Source organism: Scheffersomyces stipitis, chromosome 2 (genome assembly GCF_000209165.1).
Source record: "Scheffersomyces stipitis CBS 6054 chromosome 2, complete sequence".
Taxonomy (NCBI): Eukaryota; Fungi; Ascomycota; class Pichiomycetes; order Serinales; family Debaryomycetaceae; genus Scheffersomyces; species Scheffersomyces stipitis.
In genome coordinates this window covers 654449-668904 of record NC_009042.1, presented here as the reverse complement: position 1 = coordinate 668904, position 14456 = coordinate 654449, and the positions used below count along the sequence as shown (strand labels likewise).

Below are 14456 nucleotides of genomic sequence, written 5' to 3'. Positions count from 1 at the left end.
GATTGATTTTTGTATGAACCGATATTTCAATCTTGGATTGAGATAGAGAGGTAGTTCTATTGTGGTCCCATTCTGCCGAGATATAGCTATCCACTTCAGAATCACACAATTCTTGAACAAAAAATCCACATCAAATCTATCTTTTCAAGATCTATAGCATTCAATTTAAGTTGGAGCTACAGCCTTTTCAATATAAGACCTACCATCATAATATATGGTCTATCTATCCTATCGTTATTGACCAATAACCGTCATCAATACAAAATCAATATCTATCATAAGATTTAATCAACTTTGCATATCATAAATCTTCTTTACTACCGTATCACTAATACTTTCACTTTACAATCCATATATATTTATTAATACTCTGTACTAATCCCTCAGCATAATCAAAATGAACCGGTCTCAGATTCTCACAGATCGACAGCAGCAAGAGCTCAACAAGGCAATTCTTCAGTATCTTGAACCTATGCTTACAGAATCAAGTTCAGATCAAGAAGTATACAGAAGCCTTCAACAGATTCTTGTGCCGCCGTCTTCATCATCTTCGGAAGCCATTGTAGACAACTATTTAGAGAAGAAATGGTCGACAGTGCTAAGACTTCAACGAAAAATCATTGACTTGGAGAACGAAGTAGGGACGTTGCGTTCTATTGTTGATGGTCAACAGTCTGTGCTGAACGGTGCAGCTTCAGTTATCAGTAAAGACAGAATCAACTGGCTCCCCAATCGAGCTTCGAAACTGTTTCCCACCCAGCAGAACCAGTTAGTTATGGCTTCGGTGATTCACCCTGTACTTCCTGTGATATTTGGGGGTTGTTCAGATGGATCTATAATAGTATGGAATATTGTCAATGACGATACCTCGATACCTGAAAAGATCATAAGGGCCCATACACGATCCATTAACAAATTAGCATTCTCGGTAGAGCCTGCAGACCTTTCGAAAGACTTGACTAAGTCAAAGACATATATCTTTGCCAGTTGCTCGGCGGACTTGTCCATCAAGATTTGGGATAGTTCTAGCTATAGGCACATCCGTACTTTGACAGGTCATGACCACACAGTTTCTTCAGTAGCTTTTTCTCAATCAAATCCCGACCATTTGTACTCTGTGTCTCGTGACAAAACCGTCAAGATATGGGATCTTGTCAATGGCTACTGTGTTAAGAGTTTCACCGGTCACAGTGAATGGGTTCGTGATATAGATGTAGCATCCGTGAATTCGCAGTTGAGTCTCAACAACATGAAAGTTTCAGCAGAACTCGGCGATTTCGTAGTTACTTGCTCTAACGATCAGTCAGTAAGAGTATCGCATGCTGAGTCTGGAGCTGGTTTGGCTCTTTTGATTGGGCACACGCATGTTATAGAAAAGGTCAAGTTTCTTCCTGCTGTATCAAACACTATTTTAGACAAGTTTCTTAAGGAAAATCATGCCCAATTTCCGTCGATTCCACAGGAGTTGGTTTCGGATGAGATTTTCACCACAACTCTTGGCTACAAGTATTGTATATCTGGAGGCAGGGACAACTTGCTAAAGCTCTGGCTCATTCCACCTCCAACTTTAATACCTCATCGCAGTCCTTTGCCAGCTCAGCACAACAACTCACAAGGCTGGGCTATCGCAGATTTGGTGGGGCACCAGTCGTGGGTGAAGGCTATAGCTATACATCCTAATGGTAGATTCATATTCAGTGGAAGTGATGACAAAACCATCAAAGTGTGGGACTTGGCCAATTTAAATGTTACAGGCTCTGTGAAATGTGTACGAACGTTGTCCGGCCATGATGGCTTCATCAACGATTTGGACTTTGCCGCGTTCAACAGAGATAGTGGTAAAGAAGACAAAATCAAAGAAGATGCTACGGAAGAAGAACTGCATCAGCAATTGATGAAATTTATAGAAGGCAGGATGAGATGTTTATTCATCAGCGGTGCTGCCGATAATAGTATCAAGTTGTGGTCTTAATATTAAGTCATTAGTTGTTATCAATATTTAACATACCTCATATAACTTATCATCTAACTCTCAAATAGTTAATTTATCAATAGATAAAAGATCTAATTGTAAAGTTATTTACTTATCAATAGTTAACTTCTAGTAAGTTCGTATGCTATCTGTAATGAGTATGTATGCTATATCTAGTATCCGATCCTGTCAAATACAATGCTAGATGTTCAAAACCTTGTCGTAGTACGTCTGGTCTATGTAGCCTCCTCTCATGGAGTTGGAGACGTTTCTCTTGAACTGGCTTTTATCCTTTACCAAGACGTTCGCAGCCTCCTTGTTCAAAGGATCGTTAGGATTAGGCTCGAGGAACAAAAAGTTGAGTCCTATCAAGACAGAGTTCAAGTTCAACACTGGAGACCAATCTTCACGTAAAATGTTCAAACAGATATTTCCCTCTAAGTCGATGTTGGGATGGTAGATTTTATTCAAACACCGTATTTTGGGAGGATCTATGGGGAAGTTGCCATTGATTTCTACTTTGAAATCAAATACTCCTCCTTTGTAAAATCCTTGCTGGGGCAAGATTTGCAAGTTGAAGTTGAAGAAATCGCTCGAATCGGGAAAAGTCACCTTAATAGTCTTGGGAAGATCCAATTCAGTTATGTCCTTCTGGAGTCGGAGTTGAGCTCCAGACACTTTGGCTGGGGAATCGGTCCTGGAGCCAGATCCAGAGGGAGATGCCGATCCAGAGGCTAGCTCAGCTTCCTGCTGTTTCTTTTTCTGAAGCTGTCTGATTTTCAACATCTTTGAATTGTTGAAACTGGTCGAGTTTCAATGGGGTTAAGAGTCTTTCGATATTAGTATATTTCCATTTGTCATATTGTGACTCTTACGTAATCGATTATTTAGGTGCGCAGTTAATTTGTATAGTAGACTCTTCTTCTGTGAAACCAACTCTGCCATAGTTAAACCCTTGAAAGTCAAAACAAGGCTAACAAACTTCGGTTTGCTTTTTATAGCAAATAGGAAGTTCGGAGTGGTCTACAATTGTCTCTTTTGATATTACAAGCGGTCTGAAATTGTATTACAGTATCAATCAAGTCTGCAATTAAGACTATAAGTCAAATGTAGCTGAGTATGGTTCACTATATTCTTAAAAACCAAAACTCTAGTTGTAAAGTACACATAGTACAGCTATTTAGCAATAACCAGCATTAACTCTGCCATCCTCTCTGTTATTCAAAATACTCTTCTATAACATAATCAAGAGTCTCGTACAATTCCTTCTTTTTCCTGTAGTGCTCACTAGAATGGTCTTCAAACCGGGCCAACTGTTCTGATTCGTCTTCTAACTTTGTCACCAAGAGAGACTCGATTCGCCTCCAGACTTCCCTGTTCCCATTGGGTTCAAACGGTCTCAAAAGACTGACATATGGAGTTCGAAATGAACAATCTGCACTGAGAAGCCAGCTAATCTCGTGTTCTATATTTATGTTATACGGTTCCGCTGCTTGTTTATCAGTAGCAGCAAACTCTGGATAACTGCGTCCATCCTTTGTTGGTAAACTCTGGACAATAGTATTGTAATGAAGAGCCATAAACTCCAACAGTTTGCTTCCTCTAGTTATTAATGTTTCCAATAGTCCCCAGAGCGAAACGTCTCTGAAATTCTGGTGACAAGAAGTCAACACTTGATCCTCTATAGATCGTACCCTTTCAGTATCTTCTACAATCGCCAACATCGCCAAATACCACCGCAAGAAGTTGCAAGCATAGTAGTTTGCAAAATGAAACTGACAACTCTTGAATGTTCTATCCACAAGACATTCATGGAATGCTCTAACATCTTTCCCTTCGACGAACCTCTGCAAAATCAATATGATAGTTAGTTTCTTTGTCCAGAACCAGAGTGATGAACTTTTGTTGATTCGTTTGAATCTACTTGATAGGAAAGTTGTGATTATTTCAAACTCTTTCTCTATGAATATATCACCTTCACGGCTATATAACTCATAGACTACTACCTCATGCAACCGTATCAAAGTATGGTTCTCGTTGGTTGTAATGAGATATCCCAATGTCATGTAGTACAAGTCCCAAAGTAGTGAATTTTCAGCCGTTCTGGCCAATTCTTCGAAATCCATATCTTTGCTTAGTACTTGTTCGTGCCAATAACTGTGAGACAGTTTGAAGAGCCTTAGAAATGATTTCTTGGTGAATGCAATTTCCAAAGTATCTCCTTCACTATGGGAAAGGAAGCATGCAGTGAAATTTTCAGGGAATTCAGGTATTATCAGTATAATCTTCCATTTATGCTTTGAATCCACTACAGTAGAGTATAAATGCTTTATATCCCCGAGCATCATAGAAAATTAACAAGCAAATTTAGAACATAAGTGCAAAGAAGAAAAGTTATCGAAGGCTCTCCAGACTTACTTTTCGCAGTCAATTGATAATTGATTTAGAGATGAACTCACGTGATAATAGATAATGGTTTCCGAGGCTGGTAACCTCGGATTGGACGTAAATAAATTCCCAAGAGAATTGTAGGTATTCGCTGTCCATAACTTGTTAAAACAGCCGAGGATTATAGGGCAAGAATATTATAAAGACTTCAAGGAATTTATTCTAGTTTACAAAGAATTAAATATCTCTTGAGTGATTAGTATAAGCTACAAATCTATTTCTATATAAGTCGAAAAGGAAAACCGGTCTCTCCATACAGGTTTCCCATCAATCAAATATAGTTTTCACAATTTCCAGGTTTTCATTCAATGAATCTGTATCGTCCTTAAAATCGTATTTTGCCAATGGAATCTGTAGTTCCACTGTATAGGGCTGCTATCGATCTACAAGATGATGACATTCTTGTGCCGCCTCCGGACGAGCTCAGTGAGGCTGCTTACACTAATACCAAATTGGATCACATATATAAAGAGAAGTTGATTTTAGAAGAGCAGAGTGAAAATGATAATGAAGACGATGATGATAATGATAATGCTGACGAGATTGAAAATGGAAAACAAAATGATATTGAAAGTTACGAAAATTACAATAAAATCAATGAACCACACGATCATGGCAATCTAGATACTTACACTGTCAAGTCAGCAACCTCTTCCAACTGGAAGTTGATCCGTGTCATGGCTGGTGCTCACCAGGGCTGGGTACGGTCAGTTGCTGTAGATCCTGTAACCAATAAGTGGTTTGTAAGTGGTTCTTCAGATTCTACGATCAAGATATGGGATTTAGCTACACTGAAGCTTAAAGCTACTTTAACTGGGCATATTATGGGGGTAAGGTCTCTAGCAATATCTAAGAGGTTTCCATATCTATTTTCTGGTTCAGAAGACAAGACAGTTAGATGCTGGGATCTTGAACGAACCAATCTGGAGGCTGGATGTCAGATCAGGGACTATCATGGCCATGTAGGTGGCATCTATGCTATGGCATTACATCCAGAATTGGATTTGCTTTTCACCGGAGGCCGTGATGCAGTCATTCGAGTATGGGATATCCGGTCAAGAAACGATATAATGGTGCTTACAGGTCATAGAAGTGATGTCAGCTCTATTGTAAGTGAAATAGGAGATCCTCAAGTGATCACAAGCTCTATGGATGGAACTATACGGCTATGGGATATACGGAAACAAACTACTTCGTTAGCTATAACCCATCATACAAAGAGTATTCGACTGATGGTGATGCACCCGTTTGAAATGACACTTTGTTCTGGCGACTCTAGTGGAAATTTGAAGCAGTGGCTTCTTCCTGGAGGTGAACTCTTGAACGAATTTGGTAAAGCTGATAATAGTAAAATTATCAACTCGTTGGCCATCAACCCTGCTAGTAATGTGTTGTTCAGTGGATACGACAATGGGAGAATGGAATTCTACGACTACGTAAGTGGAAATCTTTTGCAAACTGATAGAAGCACGCCGCTAACGGGATCAGAAGAGTCACCCATATATGCCTCTACATTTGATATGTCTGGCTTGAGATTAATAACCTGTGAAGGAGACAAAAGCATTAAGATCTGGGGAGAAGATAAGTAGAAAATAATGATAGACAAAGACTATAGACTAAAATCGCCATTGAATGTAATTCGTTATATTGAAAGATCAATAGAGAATTCATTATGTATTTGTGATCATTACACTAGCTGACCTTTTACGCTACGAGAACATCATTCTGAGTATCTTTTTAGCTTCATAAACTAAAAGAAATCAGTTATCTAGCGATCATTTCAGACGTTTCAATACATATTTCATGGTATATCAACATTATATATCTATGGTACAATTAAAATACAGGGCGTTAATCATGTATCTACCATCCGAACCTTAATTGGTTAGCTGTGAAAAGTGGTGGGGTCCATTTGAGTCTGCGAGGCTCCAACTCGTGTTTCTTCTTGTCCTTGACCTTCTTGACGAGCTTCTCGTACAACGTCATGATCTGGTCAGTGATCACGATGATATGTTGACCTTTATAGTAGCGTAAGATCTGCAACGTCGTCAAGGTATGAAGAATGTCTGTCGTAGTCATACAAGTAAGAGCCGAGATTTCTTCGATTGTAATCTCGTTTACGCTGCCTGGTTTGTTGGTATTGGCAGGAGGAGTAGATCCACCGTCTTCGTCTTCATCAATGGCAGGGTTGTTCTTTTTGTACAACATCGGATTACTTCTCTCTACAAGCAATTTGACCAATGTATCTGTCCAATAGGCCCTGTACGACAACAAGCCCAAGTCGGATAGAGGCTTTTCGGGAGATCCTACTTTGTGTTCCACATTCGACAACATATACGAGAACTGGATAAGCAACTTCCCGTAGCCCCGTTTCTGGTAACAAGGCAAGGTGAGAATGCACGCTACGTTATATCCATCGCCACTTTCTTTTTCCTTGGAAAAGAAGCCAACAACATGATGTCCTTGTTCTGACTTGATGGTCATAACGTAGAATAAGAACGGATCTACATCATAGTACAACGTCTTGTGGTCTAAGAAGAGTTTGCAAAGCAAACAAAGATTACGACACCAAGTACGCTGTCTTCTACCGTCTATCTCCCAGAAAGAAACCTTAGAGTCCCTGTAGATCTCATTTCCGGGCGGGTGTTTCAAGCAGCATTTGGATCTGAACCGTTCAAACTGTTTTCTAGACCCGAAATACGACAATGTGAAGTCACAGATGTATATTTCGTCCTCCTCGGTCAATTCTATGGGGTATGGCGAAAAGTACCACGGCTCTATGATATGTTCTCCCAAGATGACCCTGGATAAATTTCTAACTCGGGCCACCTCCAGATGGTTCTGGGTCATGGACCCACTTGTTCTTAATTTTTTGATCTCGTCTTCGCGGTTAACTTCTTCTCCTGGTCTTTTTAATCCTTGAACGTTCAAGTCATCAAGATCCATTTCATCTTCCTGGCCCGGGGTTTCCATATTTTCGCTATCTTCAGCCTGGGGAGTACCAGCTCCCGAAGACAGCTGAGCAAGCTTTGAAGCCGCCTTCGAGCTCTTGGGCTTAGACGTCTTTTTCTTCAGTTTCAGATCTTTTTTCTCTTCTTTCTTATCAGCCTTAACCTCTGGGAGGATCATCGGCCTACGGTAGTCGATTCGGTCGCTCAGAATCCATTCATCTAAACGCTTGTTGAACTCTTGATAGTGTACATAGAATACCTTCTTGCCCTTCTTCAAATGTTGCTGAAGAATCTCTGCTAGTCTGTGCTCTCCATCCTTGGAAACATACACCTTACATCCTATAATGATTTCATCTTCTATGAACTGATCATCAGCTGCTGGCTCATCTTTGCCTGCTTTAATCGCTATAGGCGCGCTGGGATCGGGCGAATGCGAGTCTTGGTTGTTCTCGCCCCCGGACATTGCTTTGTAGCGGTATTTCACCTGGTTGTCTAGGAAAAGAAGTGTAATGAAAGGTGAAAGCAATTCAAGTTTGTATACTAAAATTTTTCGAGAAAGTCACGTGAATTTCTCGAATTTGATAAGAGCATGAACAGTATGGAGAACGGGAGAGTGCTGGAGCGGTGGAAAGAAGATGAGCAGAGATATTCTTAGGAAAAGCAAGTATTACTGTGAGTAATGTTTAATGTAGTAAACTGATTGAGCTTCATGGTTAGTCTTCTTATGACGGTGTATGGATGAACTCACAGTGAATTCTTCACTATCAATAAAGTTCGCACGGTTTTCTTCCCTATTCCCACTAACTGTCTCGCTGTGCAATTCCTCGCTTCTTCTCACTTCATAATACATGGCCACGCCTATAATAACAGTGGTTTCTATCTTTGTTGTATTCCTCTACTTAGAGGGGCGTTTGTGTCTAACTGCTACATAGCTATACTTTTCTATCTATCCGCGAGGTCCTCTCTATCTTCACTATTTCTCGCACGCGAATCCTCGCTATTTCCAAAATCTCTCGCTATTCTTGGTACTTCTCTACCGGATTTCATTTTGTGATCTGCCCCTAATCCACTAACCATATACCTTCCCACATGGATATGGCAAAGTCCGGAGGGGCATGGCTCTGGACTTAGAGACTGAATTAGCGATTTCACCCATTGTTATTGTGTCCATTGGTGAATCGATGGCCAACTGTGGACTGTTTCTGGCATTTCTCACAAACTGAGCTACTCTGTTTTCTCACTAGACAGATTTTTCGCTCAGTTCTCACCACAGTTTGATTCCGAAGAATACCTCAATTATCAATGGAGAACTCAACTATGCCACTACAAACAAGCCTCTATGTGTAGAGAGCACCACCCGTGCTCTAGCAGGCGTCTCTCGTATAAATGTATCTCCCTAATCTTCCAATCCATCCTCTGTCATGCCTAAAGTCCTCGTCACGTGAATATGGGGAATCTCTCCATTACTAAGGACAGGACAGGACCACTATGGTGGAGGAGGTGGAGCCTGCCTTCGACAAAAACCTGATTTCGGCAAAGCCCTACCGTGCCGCCTCCGACATTCTCTATAGTTTTACCAGGTTGAATTCGTAGTTCTGTTTTTTCCTTCAATTTCGAATTGGCTCTGTTTTGTTCATTTTTCATCCATTGTGAAATATCCATCTCTTTCACAGACAAAATCGGACTGAGATTCCGAGTGAGTACCCCATATTTTTCACTTCTGAAAAGTCTCCTGTTTTCACGCAAATAAACCCTTTACAGCCTCAATGCCTGAATTACGTCGTTCTGCCAGGGTATCCAAGTCCGCTGCCCCAGTTCTTGATGTAGAACCTCCTAAGAAAAGAGCCAAGAAGACTAGCACTGCTTCTGAACCAGCTTCTGTGCCTGCTGATTCGAATGAGATCCAGGTTGGAGACAAGATTCCCGACTTGACTCTTTTAGATGAGGACGAAAATGAAATCAACTTGAAGGAAGCAGCCTCAAAGACCAAGTTCTTGATCATTTTCGCCTACCCCAAGGCTTCTACTCCTGGCTGTACCAGACAAGTGTGTGGCTTCCAGAAAAACTTTGAATTCTTGCAAAAGTCAGACGTCACTGTCTTTGGTTTGAGCGCCGACCAGCCAAAATCGCAAAAGAATTTTGTTACCAAGCAGCACTTGAAGTATCCATTGTTGTCAGATCCGTCTAAGAAACTCATTGGTGTCTTGGGTGCTAAGAAGTCTCCTCTGGGGATAAAGAGATCGCACTGGATCTTTGTTGATGGAATCTTAAAGGTGAAGAAGATCCAGATTTCACCAGAAAACAGTTTCAATGGAGCCAAGCTTGATATTGAGCAGTTCCTCTCTGAGAAAGAGGAACTTAAAGAAGAACCTGAGGTGGAATCTAAGGAAGAAACTAAGGAAGAAGTAAAGGAAGAAGAACCAAAGGAAGAACCAAAGGAAGAAGAACCAAAGGTAGAAGAACCAAAGGTAGAACCCACGGAGGAGAAAGAAAACGGTAATGGCGCCTGATACGATTTGTAACCAACTAGCTAGAGACTTCAATATAAAAATTCGTTTGGTATATGTTTTGTATTTACATGCTAGAAACTATAGTTATGATTTGCCAATACTAGATGAGAAACCGGATAGATTGAAGAAGGATAGTCAAAAAAACAGTCACTTTACTGGCCCACCACCAGTGCTGTACTGTAAACGAACAGTAGGTGAACTCAAATTGCCAATTGTGCGAAGGATAGTCAAAGTGACCAGTTAGAATTCCTGTTTGGCCATCAAAATCTCCCATCATCGATCTGACCACAATCTCCCTGACGGGTTCTCTTTCTGCATTGGTTTGCTCTTTAGAAGCTACCCATTCACCATCAACCAAGTTGTACCAATCGTCACAGCCTTCATGATCATGGCCAGTCAATACAATGCCTGCCTTATCCTTATTGGGAAAGACTATGCTCAACACTTTCTGAGACACATCGTAGGACAAATGGTTCTGTGATCTCAATTTACCATTCTTGTATGGTTCTTTTTCATAGTTTTCGTAGTAGATATGTTCTGGTCCATCGCGACATAAGCCTTCTTTTTTATAGAAGGGTATATGAGTTAAAAGAATGGTAGAGCCAGAAAAACCAGGATTCTCCTTATCAGCCAAGTGGTTTAAAAAAGACCAAGTGTAATTGACAAATTCTTCTTGCAATGCTGGGCCTTCCAATGTCATGGAGTCTAACACTACAAGTCTCCATTCTTCTGGGGTTCCCTTGTTATAGTTGATTACGTAGTTGTTCTGGCCGAAAAGATGGTGGAAACGAGCCATGTGTTGCCAAGTGGCATCTCCACTATATCCTATATCATGATTCCCTGTCAAGTTGATAAAGAGCGGATTTTCGTAGTTGGGAAACTTATCAGAACGATTGAACCAGTTGTAGACATCATTATACACTCTGGAATTGAATCGATCCTGAGGATCCATAGCCACTTCTTTATCAAGCCAGCCAACCCAATCGTAGTTCTGATGCTTTTCGAAGGTCTCTACTACATTCCTCTTGAATTCGATAGGCACTGGGAATAATCTCTCTGTAAATCTACGGGTTCTGTTGTAGAATTCGGAATCTAAGATCCACTGTGACAGAAACAAGTCTCCCATAACGGCCACATGACTAGGTCTTAACCGGTTCTTCATCGTCTTATATATATGCCCCAAATAGTAGTCGTTTCCGTAGTTATCCAAGCGCTTGATATATGGAGTACTGGGCCAGTTACCATTGATCTGAGGATCTCCAAAAGCTAGCATATGGATATCCTTTATGGACAGAGAGTCTGAAAAATCTGAATGAGTACTTTTCAGCACATAAATAGATTCAGTATCTGTTTCAGATTTGTCTCGTAACAGGGGGAAGTTCAAAAGGATCTTGTCAGTCCACAGTTGGGGCAACTGGCTGAGCCAGGGAAGAGTGGCAGTGAGCCTTGTGGTTGGCTCCAGGTCAAATTGGTGCCAGTCACATTGGCCCTGTTGGTTGAGTAGATCAGGATAGAAGTAAACAAAAAAGTTTAGCAATATCGTTACAACAGTGACAAGTCGTGTCACTAACTCGAAACGAGTCATGCCAGAATCAGCCATAGATAATCAGAAACGAATGGTTTGTGAGAAATAATTGAGGAGAGAGTCAGTAATGTAGATGTGAATTTTATGCCTATGTTTCTTAGTTTTGAGTCACGTGAATATGTCGAATCTAAGTTTGGAACATATGGGAAGTAAGCTTTCGTATATTTTGAAGGAAGAGATAATTGAAGGTGTTTGGCATCAAATATATCGTGTTGAAAAGTATCCGGGAAGTGTTTATTTGTCATTGGTGGCATTTTTGGGGTCAATTGATAATAGTGCTATGTTAATTATTTGCATTTGGTTGCATTTGGTGTGAATCGAATACACGGTATGGGAACCGAAAAGTGGAGCAAACAGAAGGAAATGAATCGGTGAAGGATTTCTTGAAAAATTGATCAATACAATAATCTGATTACCATAAATCTTATCAATTGTGGATAAATTTCTCTGATAAATCCTTGCTTCACCATAAGTGAGCGAAGTGCTACATTAAATCACATCTACACTACACAGTCCACTGTAGACTACAATTCTCTAACTTCTTTATATATAATAACTTAACTGAACGGATGAAGAAGAAACGAATATCTAGTCAATGTGCTACATATGATGTCGTAAACTGGAAGAGCCCTATCAAAGCGAAATAGCACTGTAGGATTTGGTATTACCTTTTCGTTACAACAGGATGATGGGATGGTTCTTTTATGATGTGAGCTTGAAGAGCTTACAAAGCTTCCTTCAAGGTCTGGTTCAACTTGGAGACCTTGGACTGGACAGACAAGTCGACGGTTTGTTCACCAACTTCGACAACCAAACCACCCAAGATTTCTGGGTTGACGTTGTTGGTAAGCTTCAAGGTCTTACCTTCACCAACCAAAGCGGATTTACTGATAGAGGTTTGCAATCTCTTCAAGATCTTGGAGTCCAAAGGCTTAGCAGAGGTTACCTTGGCTTCAACAAGACCATTGTGGGCATCGTTTAACAACGAGAACTTTTCGTAGATGGACTTGAAGATGGTCAATCTGTTGTTCTGGGCCAAAACCGACAAGAAGTTACCGGTGGTCTTGTCCAACTTCAACGTAGACTCAATGACCTTGACGACAGAGTCACGGTCAGCCTTGTTGACGGCTGGGTTGGCCAAAAACTCAGCTACCTTTGAGTCGCTCTGGATCAAGTTGTTGATCTTGGTCAAGGACTGGAAAGAAGCTTCTACAGAAGAGTCCTGGACCGAGGCAGAGTACAAGGCATTGGCATAAGTACCGTCAATACCATACAATTGCACTGGGGGCTTGACAGACTTGGCAGATGAGGCCAACGAACGGAAGAAGACACGGGAGGACATTGTGAAGTGCTTTTGGCGTTTGTAAAGATAAAGGTGAATAGAGGTTTAATTGAATTGTTTGTTGAAGAGTGGAATTTTTCAGCCGGATTTCGCACGGTTGAACATGGAGATTCTATTGGCTGAGGGCATGTGCTGGTAGTTACTGAGACTGCTCAGTGAGCGCGTAGTGCGAGTGCGACCAATAATAGTAGGAAATTCTGAGTGTGTGTTTCGATATTTCTCCCTAACTTTGAAAGGTTTGTCGCGGTAAAAGTTATTTTTCTCTCTATTCTCTCCCTAAGTGACACAAGAATTAAATCTCTTTTCTCACTACAGTCCTCACTATTCTCCTTAATATTCTTCCTCCGCAAAATATTCCTTCGTAATCCTCAGACCATGGGCTGTCTGCAGGCACTCACAAATTTTTCAATATTCACTAGGCCGATATTGAAATCAACTCTACCTTTCACTTCTACGTTGCCCATTTTTGCCAAAGTCTCGTCATAGTGCAATAGTACTCTCCTTCCACGCCTTGTACGTCCACTCCAGCATGCTCCCGTGGACCAGAAAGTATTTGGTGTCGCATGCCAAAACTTTCACTCCGGCCAGTCTTTTCAGATTCCTGAGCACCTCGCTGAATTTTTCACTAGCCGAATCCAAGAATGACGAGCTCACCGATTTGGAAAAGAAGGACCAGCTCTACAGAAGGCAGAGAAAGTTGGCCATGACCAATGTGGAGATCAAATCATATGCCCGGGGCCACTTGATGCCTGGTTCTACCCATTTCAAGAAACCAGTCCATCACCATTTGCATAAAGGAGGCCCAGTGCGAGAATTGACTGTAGCAAAGAGAAAAACAGCTGGTAGAAACAATACTGGTAAAATCACTATTCGTGGTCGTGGAGGTGGCCACAAGCAAAGAGTCAGACTAGTCGACTCCCATAGATTGGCTCCAGGCAAACAGACTGTAGTGAGAATCGAATACGACCCAAATCGTTCTGGTCATATTGCATTGGTGCAGCACGCCGAAACAGGAGACTTGTCGTACATTTTGGCTGCTTCCGGCTTAAGAGAAGGCGATGTAGTCGAATCATTCAGAGCTGGCTTGCCTGCTGATTTTCTTCAGGAAATGAAAGAGACCAACAATGGCGACATTGATGAGGCCTTGTTATCGTCAAGAATCATGCAGAGAGGCAACTGTTTACCTTTGCACATGTTACCTGTCGGATCCATTATTCACAATATAGGTTTACACCCAGGTGGGAGAGGTCAATTGGTCAAAGCAGCCGGCACCTTTGCTAGATTGTTATCTAAACATCCTGAGGAAAAGAAAGTAGTCATCAAGTTGAGTTCAGGCGAACATCGTTATGTGCACATGAACTGTCATGCCACGTTAGGAGTAGTTTCCAACAAGGAACACCAGGCCATTTCCTGGGGTAAGGCTGGTAGAAGTCGTCACAGAGGTAAAAGACCCATGGTCAGAGGTGTAGCCATGAATGCCTTTGACCATCCCCACGGTGGTGGAAGAGGTAAATCTAAGTCCAACAAGGTATCGCAATCCATGTGGGGTATCAAGAAGTTCGCCAAGACCAGAAAGCACAAGCACGTAAACAAGATGAAGGTCAAGGACAGAAGGGACACCTAGAAGTAGATACTATGTAAGTAACCT

General features: G+C 41.3%; 9 protein-coding genes across 9 annotated transcripts; 4 read left to right on the top strand and 5 right to left on the bottom strand. All coding sequences in view use genetic code 12, as the record gives it.

The window, feature by feature from the left end:
- The first annotated feature begins 18 nt into the window (after positions 1 to 18).
- PAC1 (protein with possible role during mitosis) lies at positions 19 to 2057 on the top strand. Its single transcript, XM_001382853.1, has one exon. The coding sequence runs from the start codon at positions 398 to 400 to the stop codon at positions 1970 to 1972; it is 1575 nt and encodes a 524-aa protein (XP_001382890.2). The 5' UTR covers positions 19 to 397; the 3' UTR covers positions 1973 to 2057.
- A 116-nt stretch (positions 2058 to 2173) lies between these two features.
- Positions 2174 to 2758, bottom strand: PICST_40298 (predicted protein; the record flags this gene model as incomplete). Its single annotated transcript, XM_001382333.1, has 1 exon — positions 2174 to 2758. The coding sequence occupies one exon, from the start codon at positions 2756 to 2758 to the stop codon at positions 2174 to 2176; it is 585 nt and encodes a 194-aa protein (XP_001382370.1).
- Positions 2759 to 3189: 431 nt separating this feature from the next.
- PICST_29603 (predicted protein) lies at positions 3190 to 4098 on the bottom strand (the record flags this gene model as incomplete). The annotated part of the gene is made up of 1 exon (XM_001382332.1): positions 3190 to 4098. One exon carries the CDS (start codon positions 4096 to 4098, stop codon positions 3190 to 3192), a length of 909 nt encoding a protein of 302 aa, XP_001382369.2.
- Positions 4099 to 4764: 666 nt separating this feature from the next.
- On the top strand, positions 4765 to 6009 carry PICST_56432 (predicted protein; the record flags this gene model as incomplete). Its single annotated transcript, XM_001382852.1, has 2 exons — positions 4765 to 4895; positions 4917 to 6009. 2 exons carry the CDS (start codon positions 4765 to 4767, stop codon positions 6007 to 6009), a joined length of 1224 nt encoding a protein of 407 aa, XP_001382889.2.
- Positions 6010 to 6196: 187 nt separating this feature from the next.
- On the bottom strand, positions 6197 to 7846 carry PICST_82300 (predicted protein). The gene has a single exon (XM_001382331.1). The coding sequence runs from the start codon at positions 7832 to 7834 to the stop codon at positions 6284 to 6286; it is 1551 nt and encodes a 516-aa protein (XP_001382368.2). The 5' UTR covers positions 7835 to 7846; the 3' UTR covers positions 6197 to 6283.
- Positions 7847 to 9137: 1291 nt separating this feature from the next.
- Positions 9138 to 9701, top strand: PICST_8389 (predicted protein; the record flags this gene model as incomplete). The annotated part of the gene is made up of 1 exon (XM_001382851.1): positions 9138 to 9701. A coding segment is annotated over one exon (564 nt), but the record flags the coding sequence as incomplete, so codon positions are not given.
- Positions 9702 to 9981: 280 nt separating this feature from the next.
- PICST_42196 (predicted protein) lies at positions 9982 to 11466 on the bottom strand (the record flags this gene model as incomplete). The annotated part of the gene is made up of 2 exons (XM_001382330.1): positions 9982 to 11163; positions 11212 to 11466. 2 exons carry the CDS (start codon positions 11464 to 11466, stop codon positions 9982 to 9984), a joined length of 1437 nt encoding a protein of 478 aa, XP_001382367.2.
- Positions 11467 to 12000: 534 nt separating this feature from the next.
- On the bottom strand, positions 12001 to 12821 carry ATP5 (F1F0-ATPase subunit). The gene has a single exon (XM_001382329.1). It carries the CDS (start codon positions 12806 to 12808, stop codon positions 12191 to 12193), a length of 618 nt encoding a protein of 205 aa, XP_001382366.1. The 5' UTR covers positions 12809 to 12821; the 3' UTR covers positions 12001 to 12190.
- A 516-nt stretch (positions 12822 to 13337) lies between these two features.
- On the top strand, positions 13338 to 14432 carry PICST_55828 (mitochondrial 54S ribosomal protein RML2; the record flags this gene model as incomplete). Its single annotated transcript, XM_001382850.1, has 1 exon — positions 13338 to 14432. One exon carries the CDS (start codon positions 13338 to 13340, stop codon positions 14430 to 14432), a length of 1095 nt encoding a protein of 364 aa, XP_001382887.2.
- Positions 14433 to 14456: the final 24 nt, after the last annotated feature.